General features: G+C 37.6%; 1 protein-coding gene and 1 long non-coding RNA gene across 2 annotated transcripts; both read right to left on the bottom strand.

Annotated features, from left to right (window-relative positions):
* Positions 1-5,392: 5,392 nt before the first annotated feature.
* On the bottom strand, positions 5,393-7,190 carry LOC146330849 (uncharacterized). The gene is made up of 2 exons (XR_014768963.1): positions 7,053-7,190; positions 5,393-6,756 (listed from the first exon to the last, which is right to left on the bottom strand). It is a non-coding gene; the product is annotated as an uncharacterized LOC146330849 (long non-coding RNA).
* A 413-nt stretch (positions 7,191-7,603) lies between these two features.
* On the bottom strand, positions 7,604-10,971 carry LOC146330848 (uncharacterized). The gene is made up of 9 exons (XM_084747728.1): positions 10,878-10,971; positions 10,605-10,763; positions 10,108-10,301; positions 9,801-9,937; positions 9,632-9,725; positions 9,143-9,466; positions 8,867-9,038; positions 8,434-8,561; positions 7,604-8,269 (listed from the first exon to the last, which is right to left on the bottom strand). The coding sequence occupies exons 1-9, from the start codon at positions 10,969-10,971 to the stop codon at positions 7,949-7,951; spliced, it is 1,623 nt and encodes a 540-aa protein (XP_084603854.1). The 3' UTR covers positions 7,604-7,948.
* Positions 10,972-12,068: the final 1,097 nt, after the last annotated feature.

Here is a 12,068-nt window from a genome sequence, read left to right as displayed (position 1 = left end):
TAATTAATATATGTGGTGTTTGTTGTCAAAATTAAGCACTCTGCTTAATATTGTAGTACTCTCCTCCATGTTAAGTATATTGAGTGTATAAATAAAGCCATATAAATAATAAACATTCGATATAATGTATGTTTTTTACATTAGTAATTAATTTTACATTATTTTGGGTAATAAATTAATTTGAGCAACAAAAAATCTGAGGAACCACTTGGGAGCCGAAAGAGCCGGCTCTTTTTAGGGAGCCGAGCCAAAAGAACCAGCTCGCTAAAAAGAGCCGGAATTCCCATCACTACCCTGTAGACCATCACTCACTAAATCAGTTTAAAGTTAAAACCCTCCCTGAAAAGTGACTGACAATAGCAACTGGAACAACAGGCCTCAGAAGAGTTTAGGATTGAATATTTTTAAATCACTTTTTCAAAATCAAAACCTCCAACATGAGCCACAAACATTTGCCTGCCTGACTAACATGTAACCTCTAGTGACCAGGCACTAGCATGACTTCCAAGACTCATAGCATTTATATAGCTAACTGTATTATGTGCAGTTACATGATATACTGATATAATTTGAATAATAATTTGTTTCATAGCTGCCGTCCTCATTCTATAAATGTATTGGTCTCTTTCCTCCAACAGCTCTGGTGGAGATTTTCCTAGAATAATATGCGTGGGATTAATTGCTTTTTTTATTTAAAACATGCTCGTAATAGCTGTCATAACTGAATGCCAAAATGATTTTAGTACAAGACAGAAAAAGAAGATGTGTGCATGGTTTGCCTCAGTCTCCCCACATTTTCTCCAGCAATTAGGTGTCACTGATGCTTCAATTTTTGAATGGACCTCAGGTGTAGTAAAAAATCTTGAATATACTTTCCATGCAAATTCTTTTCAATATTTAGAGTTTGTTGTTTTGTGAATTTCTCTGCAAATTTGCTTCCACTCTTCTTTATTAACTTGCTGTCCTAGTTCAGACGTCCATTTTTGCTGGGTGCTAGTTTCAGCGTCCATATTGTTCTCCAGGAATTTGTATATTTTTGACAGGAGGTTTTTTATTTCCTTATTGTGACTTTTGCACAGGAAGGTGATTAATGGGTGCATTTCTTCAGAGGTTTGATTTTTGAAAATTTTTGAAAGGATTGTCCTTATTTGCAAATATTTATAAAAGTTACTTTGTGCCAGATTGTATTTCGAAACCAATGACTGAAATGAGCTTACAGTATTATTCGACAGCATTTGTGAATATATTTTTAAACCTCTTGTTGCCCATACTTTCAAAATATTATCTGTTTTGTTTGGCTTGAACTGGGGGTCCCATGTCATCTCTCGGAAAACTATTAAGTCATCATTTATTTTGTAAGTTTTACATATATTTATTCAACTTTTTAGTGTGTTATTGACCCATCTATTCAGTCCTTTGATTTGTGAATAATCCTTTTTGTCTATATATGGCAATGATGTTATAGATATTGGTAAGGACTCTTCCTCGATCTGTATCCACTTTGCTTCAACTCGGTCATTTGACCATCTTAAAACTGTATTTATTTGTGTTGCATTAAAATAACTCTGGAGATTAGGAACGGCTAAACCACCACATTCTTTTGCTTTAGTTAATTTATTGAATTTTATTCTTTTCTTTTTATTGTTCCATATAAAATTACTTAGTAATCCATTCCACCTTTTAAACGATATAGTAGGAACTGCTACTGGTAAAGTCTAAATATATATATATATATATATATATATATATATATATATATATATATATATATATATAATGTATATAATAATAAAACAAGAAGAAGAAGAAGAAGAAGAAAAAAAAAAGGGAGAAAGAAAGAACTAGCTCTAGAGATACATACTAGTATTTAATCATATGTTGACATACCTTTCTAGTTTTCCCTGTCTCCATACTTTTTGATGCCCGCCCATTTTACTTCTTCTAAAATACCCCTTCATCATATTCCAAAAACCAGAAAGTCTTCTAAATTCGTTATACCCATATCATGTGAACATACACATTTCTAACATTTCCCAAATTCATATGTGGGGCTTAGTGTTAATGAGCAAAACTTCTTTTACAGTGTTCAATTAATCTCATTCACTTTACTTTTGCCTGTTCATATCCACCCATTTATTCTTGGGACTTACAAATAGACAGCCTTACATGCTCACATAAAATTGGAACAGCCACAAAAGATCAGGAATCGAATTAAAAGAAAGTATATAGAAATAAGAATGCCAAATCTACAAACTAAGGGACATCAGGGGATTTTAAGTTCATCAATTCTTACTTTCTTTTCCTTCTCTCACACCCTCTCTACACGTAAGAAGGTATGTGAATCTCACAGGCCCCCACACCTCCTCACCCTACCCTTAAAACCTTCACACCATATACCCTTTCATCATCCCTTTACCCGGATCTGGTCTAAACATCACATTCAGTCACGTCAAACAATTACTCCTAACCACCCACACACACACACACACACACACACTGCAGAGGGAGAGAGATGGGAACAGGGGAGAAAGAGACCGAGAGGAGTACAGTGTCTTTACACTTCTCATATTTATCGACCTAGTAATTTGAAGGAGCTTTAAGATGATGCCATTTCAAAGAAAATGTCACTCACGTCACTGGATCAGACTGTCCAACCTGTAGACCGGTCATTAGTGTCCATAAGTCCTGCGGGCCGAGCCGAGCCATCCCGGTGGTCTTGTGTCTTACACTTGTCACTGTCCTTCCTTCTAGGAATCTGGATGCGCTCTCTGGGCTTCCGTAGATCGTCGCTGACCCGTCCTTATTAAACACCTTAAGTTTTGCTGAAGCAATGATGTACGATCTGATGTTTTCTTTGTTGTTGGTCTGTTATCGGTCTGTACAGGATTCTCATCTGTTTGTGAAATCGTGGTCGAAATCTAGTCTCTTTCTGTTAAACAGGACCTCTTTCCTTGTCCACGCTGCCTGTAAAACTTTTTTCTTGGTGTCATAATTCATAAAGGCAGCGACAGCAGGTCTGGAGTGGTCTGTGCTCTCCTTATAGATGCGGTGGGCTCTAATAATACTCAAATCTCCAGATAGTCCCAGCGCCTCATGAAAGAGTTTTCTCAGGAAACCCGTCACATCATTACCTTCACTTTTTTTCTGGGATGTTGAAGATGCGTATATTGTTTTGTCTGGACTTATACTCTCCAGGTCCATCTGGCTCCCATTTCATTCATCTTTTGCGTGATGTTGACAGATATCTGACTCGTGTATTTCCTCCACTCTGGTCTCCGTTTCCTCCAGCTTTTGCCGTAGCTCAGTCATCTGTTCTATGATTTTCTTCATATCTCTATGTTTTAAATTCAGATCGGAAGTCTTTGGTCTCTGTTGTGATAAAGTGTCAATTCAATCATCAACTGTTTCATCTCTATGTCTTCTGGCATTTTTGGAGAGGCGTCTGTCGGCTGTTTGACCATCTTACTGTGTTTCTGTCGTTTGTTGCGGTCAAACCTCTTCGTTTCCGATCCAGATCGGAGATTCATTCCCCTCTGGATGTGTCTCACTTTTTTCATCTTTAAATTCGTGCCTTTAGCATCACATCGTTATCTAAAACTGAGGGCTCAGCGGACGCCACTTTCAACCTGCCGCCATTACGCACGCGGCCGGAAGTCCTTCCTGTGATTATTTTTGATTGATTTCAGAGAACGCTTACTGCCAATTAATTTTAAATTGCTGGGCCAAAGACAAATCACAGTTGGTTTCATTAGAAAAAAAAACTTTCACTTGTTACAAAAAGAAATTTGTTATTTTTTGTTAAAAATAAAGGATCACCCTACAAATGTATTTCCTGTGTTGAGGTCAACAATACATCACAGCCTCACATGGCTGCTGCTGAGGACTTTTAAACTTTTATTGTTGTTATTTACAGAGAGAAGACGCTGTCAGATGATTTTCCTCGGTTTTATCCTGTGTGTCATATAAGCAACTCATGTTTCTCAAAGCCTTGCTTGCGAGTGTGTTTTTTCTGAAAAGGTCACTTCTTAATGTACATGTTGAAGAAGGACAGGCTGACCAAGCTGCAGAGATCAGTCTCCCTCCCTCTCCAACACACACATGCCGCTGAAGACGTGTGCAGCCACGCAGGACAAGAAAGGGTTACACCCTGAAACTGTGGAATCCGTTCTTATTCCTACACAGTTCAGCCAAATCCCCAAGTATAGTCCTCCACCTGTGGGCTAATGTCCTGTTAAAATCCACTGTGCGGACATGAGGGGGGAGTGAGGGACAGAACAAGAGACACAGAGAGTCAGTGTGTTTGATGGAGCCTTATTGTTTTGCTGCTAATCAATAATGAGGAAGACGTTTAGGAAAAAAAATGTCAGATCTTCACACAGTGCGGGGGAGACAGAGACACTGTCTTTGTTCCGAGCGCAGGATCAGCACCATGGACAGCACCACGTGACGATCCTGACTGTTCTACTGTTCTGCTACACTGGCGCGTTCAGGGGGGCGAAGGGTGCTGGAGCACCTGCCCCTTTGCCCCTTTGACTTGCCCAGATGTGCCCTTTAGCTAAGCGCTGATAAGCAACAGATCGCAGTTGATCCGTGTACCGTACGGATCGCCCTCTACGGTTCGGCATGCATGTGATCCGCGGACCACATGTGAGCATCATAGTTTTACTGTCACTGTTACTTTTGTATAAGTTATAATACCAGAAATCTCCATGCAGTGTTGCAGTGAACAGAGGACAGATGCTGCTGTGTGCAGCTCATCTCTGTGAAGAGCAACTGATTTAAAAGTCGTCACATCACCTTGAGTGAAATCCAGACCATAACTTTTTTCACTGATGTAACTCTGCTATCACCATAGAAACAGATCATAAAACTGTGATGTTCATTGAAACTTTGGTGATATCAGCTGTCTTAACTTCTACACAGCTCCTCTCTGCTCACTGGTGCAGCTCTGTCTCACCCCGTCTGTGACACAGTGTGTCTGCTGATTGATTGATCATGACTTCTAACCAATCAGATGTGCTGCTGTACACAGCAAAATCAGCATACTCAAATTAACACTCTCAGATTTGATTTCAACACTTTTGAAGTGTCTATATGGGTCCACACCACAAAGAGTTAATTTAACACTTTTTGGAGAGTTAGTACCTTAACACTAATTTAGTGTAATTATTGACTCTTTTCGGAGTTAAAATTTAACACTTCTTAACACTAACCAGTGTAATTTTATCTCAACACTTTTATGTGGTGTTAGACATTAACTCTCTTTCAGGATTGTGGGTTAACTACACAAGTGTTACAGTCATTTTAACACTGTAAGGTGTAAAATTAGCTCTTTTGAATTACAAAAAAAAATCCTTGGAAAATAAGGTTTGCTAAAAATAATGACATCATGTTTCCTTGAAACTCATTTATTTAAAACATGCACCACAAATTAACACTTAAAAACACTTTAAAACATGTGACAATAGGGAACAATGTATGCTCTTTCACTGTCATTAGAATATTGCTTGTCAAAGGGTTTAAAATAGGTGAGTTGGTCAATGCAAATAAGAGAATTTTCATTATTTTTCTCCTCTATGCAATATGCATGAAAATGTTCATCAAAGTACAGTGTCTCAACAGTACAACCTATTATGAAAGCACGCTGTTCATGTATTATGATATTGCATATTTTCTTGAACACAGGTAGGTCATGGGATGTTCCAGTGCATATAAATAGATCAATCTGATACTCAGTACCATAATTTCTGACCCAACATGTAGTTGAAATATCTGAACATGTGTCTAAATGTAATGTCTGACACAGTAATTCCCCACCTTTCAAGCTATCAATTGTTTTTATTTTTAAAGGACCAAACTCAAATCTCTTAAAATAATAATTTTCATAGTAAAAAGCCAGTTGACGCTGGTGTTGCTTTACCAGAGATTTTGTAAGATTTTTGAAATTTTTTACAGACTTTTTAAAAAAATTGTGTTTTGCTTCAAATCGCATACACCACACATGGATAAGAGGGCCAATTTTTTTAATGCATCTTGGATAGTGGATCATTAGGTGGTGTTTGGGAATCATTTTTTTATCAGGGAACAAGGTTTTGAACATGTTATGGTGGTCAGAGATCAAATGTTTTAGGTAACATACCATGCCATCAGTCAGAATAGGGGAGAAGATTATATTAACAATCTGTAACAAAAGAAGCACCAAGTTCCAGTGATTATTGTCCCTTTCAACTATATCACCAAAGATAAGTGGAGTATTGCGGAGAATGCACAATGACTGAATTGCATTTAAACCCAAGTGCTTGCTGTTATCATCTATTTTTAACCTACTTGGTTTGTTTTTACGTTCTAAGTAACCATAATTAAAACTCTGTATCCTGTCTAACAGTGTGTTCATAGAGGTGTAACCATTTTTAATCAGGTACTGAAAAAACAGCTTCAGCTCATACTGTACGATACCCTCTAACAAATCATGCATTATATCAACTGCATAATTGTCAGTACTATGAAAATACTGTAATGAATTGAGCACACAAGATTTTTTAACACCATAAATGGAAGGTAGAGTAGGATCTTCACTTAGTGTATTACAATGTTCAGTATAAAGCTCTTTGGAACGCAGAACAATTCCAGGATTATTCTCAGTAAATACAGACTGGATTTCTTCTTTATTTGTTAGACAGAACCTACACCAGTGTGTTGCACTAAAACTTTCAACAAAACCTAACAAGCTATTTAACGCAAGATTATCTCCTGTGACTTGAATTACAGAGCCAAACAATGGTTCATCAATAAACGGAAGCTGGATTCCTTTTGTTTCTAAAATTTTCAAATCATCAATTAGAGGCTTTAGTATTTCATCAAAACCATATGTCTTTAAATCCTCTGTGTAGAAAAGAGCTGCAAGATGTACATTCATTAGCATGGAGTTCAATTTCGGTGAGAGGTTTTTTAAAGTAAAATAAATACATCCAAGTTTGTGGATACCTTTTTTAGAACCTAATGGGTTAGCTGTTTCAAAATCATCGTAGTAGAGCAAAATTTGTAGAGCATACCTGTGTTGTGAGAACAGAGGATGGTTTTGGAAATATGACCCATCATTAATGTCTTTGTATATCCCTGTTTTACTGTGTTTCTCTTGCAAGAAGCACTCTCTAATCTCACTGTTTTTGAAAATGGACTTTAGTGTACCTAAAATTGGTACATACATGTACTTATCTGTAACAGGAACCTGACTATAGACACCGGTAGTTCTGTCTCTTTGTGTATCCAATCTCACACCAAGGACAAATTCCTTTGGCTCAACTATTTCCCATTTTTCATCATAATATTTTTGTCTCTTTGTCCCTGTGTTAAATGTTGAAAAGGGATTATCTAATTGATTTAAACTGTGCTCTATTTTCTTATACATTTCTGACTCCTTAGTTTCAGGGGAAAACATTTGGAGAACTGCTTCTCGTGCTTGACTTTGAACATCATTGACAACTTCCTCCATTGAACAAACTATTGTTTGGACCATGCTTTCAGAAAGACCAGAAGTTTGTAAGTGTGCAACAAGAGAACCGCACATTCCTTCAAGCGAGTTCTGTGTTATAACAGGGGGAACCTGCAACATAGATGCAGAAGTTGATGGCTGATCACTTGTAAAGTCAACCTCAAAATGTCTTTGCATGTCTGCTTCCTGGTTAGTATCAACCTGTTCATCACAGGAAAAACTATGTACAGTGTTAAGGTGCTTTCTGAAGCCATTATATGTACAAAAAGTCGAAGGACATCCTTGCTCTCCACACTTTAAACGTAGGTTTTTCGCTGGATATAAACCGTGTTGAAACTTTAAATGTTGGCAAAGAAGTGAACAATTTTTGTGGTGCATTTTACAAACAAAACACATGAACATACTCAGTGAGGAGTTTTGTTGACAATGCTCTGACCTTTGTGCAATGGTGGCATTTTAATGCTCTCGAAGCAGTCGTGCTCTCAGTTCCTTGACTCGTGGGCTTTCCTTTGCGTTTCCAACATCAATGTTGTAGATTGTGGTTTGAATGAAAGTGTAGAAACTGGAAAGTGCCTCATCGTAAGACAGGCTGAAAACATAATGAGCTTTGAATAGCCCATCAAAGGCAGCCACTGATGTCAGAGCGTTGCATGGGAGAGCCTTCTGGTCCACAACGATGAAGAACTTTTCAATCTTCTTCTTTTTCTCACCGATGCAGAGGAGGAGGGGCTGTCGAGCATCAACTTTCTCCAGGAATGTAGTGAGGCTGGCTCCTTGCTGTAGTTAGGATGACACAAATGCATATATACAGTATACTTAGCAAACATACAAGATAAGCAAATTCCTCCTTAGTTTTTCAACCTGTATCTCACACTTTTTACATACAACTGCAGCACACAATAATTCTGATTTTGGTACTACAAAAAGATGATGGTACATACCTTAACAAATCTTAGAAGATGGTCGGCTGCCTGTGCTGAGCTAATCTTGGCTGCTTTCTTATGGCCTCTTGATGTAGGGGGCAGGAGGTGCAACAGCAACAAGAGAGCTGATATATCACTATCCCAGCCTTGGAGACAAAAATTGTATTTAAGACAGAAGGGGAAAATGAATTATTACTTATTTCTTAATATAGCTGCCATTTAACTTAAAACAATAGTCCTGTGACATTCCATTAATAAAGCTGAAATTATTAAGTTCAAACTGTTTTAAATAGCTGTCAGTTGAACTAAGTATTTTTGAAGCTGCAGTCAATATTCAAATGACCATATTTCAAGACTGCTAATTTAAAGTTATTTTACTGTTGCATATTGGAACTATTAAAACAAGCAACTGAGTATATTTTGGATACAGGTAAACTGTCTATATATTTACCGTAGTCATTCTCCATCTCAGGGTCAAAAGCTTCCCGCAGCTCTTCAACATAATGGCTGGAGGGAAGACTCTGGCTTTCTGCAATGACTTTGGGCTTGAAATACGAAGGCCATTTTGCAAGAAACTTTCCAGATACTTCGTCCCCAAACATCATGGAAAAATCCTGGTCAATCTTTAAACCGAGACAAAACATCCATATGCAGGTTACTTGCATATAGAAGAACTGAGCTTTCAAATAATTGTAATGCTTTCAAATAATCTATAGATATTCCTTACCAATCCAGGTATGTCAAGGAAACGAGGGAACAGATCCAAGACTGAGGATGCTGCATCCTGGTCATGAACCAGCTTCTGTCTGTATTCAAAGGTGGCTCTCATCTTCTCTTTGACCACAGATTTATCTGTTGAGTGTCTGATTATAGAGAGGGCCTCTCTGCACTCCTCACCCAGGAGCTGTTCACCAATCAACAGCGATTCTCGTTGGCTGTCCTGGAGATTGCACCTTGAATGCCCGCGGCAGCCATCATGGGTGTTGCGCTGGACTGTCTTGAGTCGCCAAGCAAGATAGCCAGAATTTGCCTCAGGATCATAGTAATGTTCCTGCTCACACATGCATGCACATACACGTACATACATATACACATACACATACACACACGCCCCAAAACACAATCACAGCCATTACAAATATAAGGCAGAAATATGGACTAATGACATAAGTACTAAACAACAGTTTTTGGATTTCAAAAACACATTAAAACTTACATATCCATTCTTTGAGTATGGATCTTGGAGATATGGAAAAAGGGTCACAATCCCCAGTGCATAACTGGTCCGCACACTTGTGGGTGGAATCCTCCTTTTGAAACAAAATATTTATTACATTTGTGTCTAATTAATGTGTTTATCTTAGTCATTTGAAGTGATTTCTTACCCATATGATTCTGTCATTTCTGCAACTAGAATGTTGATCATCTGTCTACGTGTTGCATCTGACAGCGTCTTAGTTTTGTCATACTCTTTGAAGATTTCTTCACCCTTTGGATTGGACCTCAGAACAGTATCAATCTTCTGCAAAAATAAACATTAACTTCACATTTCAGCAAATTACATTGATTTTGGACAGTAAGTTTTGTCCGATTTATGTTAGTTTGACGTACTACAAGAAACTGGTATGAGTTGCATGATAACAGTCCACATGCTGCTAAACTGATACATTTGTAGACAGTTTCTAAGTTTACCTGTCTTGCTTCATTGCGATCTAGCTCCGTCTTGCCTCTCTTCCGGTTATTTGTGGATGGGAGGATTATAGTCGAATCAGATGAAACAGAAGAAGCTGGTGATGCTGAGGGGTCTGGCAATGAAGCTGATGATGCTGAGGGGTCTGGCAATACCGATGACTGTGATTCATCTTCCACCAAATGAATGTCAAGATCTAAAGATTGGTCAAAAGATGAATGAAAAAACATACATACAGACATATACCAATTAGTGGAAACAACTTTTTTAAAAATGATTTTTAATCTAAGTTAATTACCACATTAAATAAATAATAGTTTAAGCCATCAACGTCATGGAACACACATCAAACTGGTGTGCTAACTTATTTAAAACTATTCCCTAAAAATAATTTTGTATGACGAAGTAAGAAGAAGGTGAATATTAGGAGAAATACTGATGCATACATATCAGACCAAGACTGAGTAAATACCTCCAGATATTTATTTAATAGCCTTACCTGTTACTGGGCAGTGGCGGTATCCAACCTTGAAGTTTCGGACCCCTGACTTTATGAGCTCATCAAATATGTCTGCGTCAACCTCGGTATCCGATGTATCAGTCAAGGCGAACACACCTTCAGTGAGAAGCTGAGCCTGCAGACTAAATTTGTCTGTTACTAGGAGAAATCAAAAAGATTGTAGATAAAAAAATTAGGCTATCATATCAACCATTTACTTGTAAATTGAGTTATTTTAGCTATTTTTTTTATTAAAATACACATGATACAAACCTTCTTGAATAAACTGGAAGAAATCGAAGTTTTCTTCAGTTTGTGGAACTTTAATGTATTTTTGGACTCCTCCATATTCCACCTTTGCCAGCATTTTCTAAATGCATTTTAAAAATTAATGAGAGGTTAGCTTTCTGTACAATTTTTCTGGCCAAATGTAATTAAAACAAAGTAATTAATAGTAAATTTGTAAATTTAAGTAGCTTACCCCAAAAAATGTCAGGAGAAGATATTAATGCATCTTGTGTTTCTAAAGAGAACTTAGCATACAGAAAAGTGCTCATTATTTTTATGTCAGAGAACACCTAAAATTTTAGATACCACAATAAAACTAACTCATTATAAACTAAAAAAGACACAGACTAAAGAAAACAGTCATTATATCAACACCATATTAAATACAAAATACAAACACTGAACAATAAGTGAACGTTGAAGGCACTTGAATCTTCAGCAAAATACCACTGAAACACTGGAGTTTAGTGTGGCAGATGCCAACTACACACGTTAATTTACCGGCATTGCTTGAATAAAAAGTTTATATTTTCGTTTGCCACACCAAAAAGACAACGTGCTGTATCGGTGCGGTCAGTTTTACCTTATCATCGTCAGCGTCTTGAGCCTAAACAACATCGATGAGCAAGACAGACGCGACAGTGCCTGCTATCTGTCCCGCGTTTGTGTCGATTGATGCTAAGATTTTTTAATGAATAAATACAAGGCTTCCATTACACCGAACGTTCACTCACTGTTTTAAGTCACCATACAGAATATCGGGCTGCGTATCCGACATAGTAACGTTACGTCTTTAGCTAACTTAATGTTAACACTAACGTAATGCTTACAGCCCACAACCGACACACTGCTTTATCAACGTTTGCTTGCTTTGCTACAACAAAATACGGTCTAAAACTTTTTATCATAGCAGATATAGTCTTTACCATTAAATTAGAAGTTTTAGCGAACCGAATGACGAAGTAAAATCATTACTGCTTAGCGCAGCAAATATGGCGTCCTAACTTTATCGTGAACGGTGACTCACCGTTGAAGACAGACCAGCTGCCAGAGGGGTAATATAAATATCAAAACCTAACTTGAACGTAAAGTAGCTCAATTTACTTACTTACCGAACAATGTCGCCTTAAAACCACGGTGAAACGTACAGCCTGCAGCTTGACGAGAGGCTCCTCA

Source organism: Lutjanus erythropterus, chromosome 3, assembly GCF_056507025.1.
Source record: "Lutjanus erythropterus isolate fLutEry1 chromosome 3, fLutEry1.hap2, whole genome shotgun sequence".
Classification (NCBI taxonomy): domain Eukaryota; kingdom Metazoa; phylum Chordata; class Actinopteri; order Lutjaniformes; family Lutjanidae; genus Lutjanus; species Lutjanus erythropterus.
This window is presented reverse-complemented; position numbering and strand designations above follow the sequence as displayed.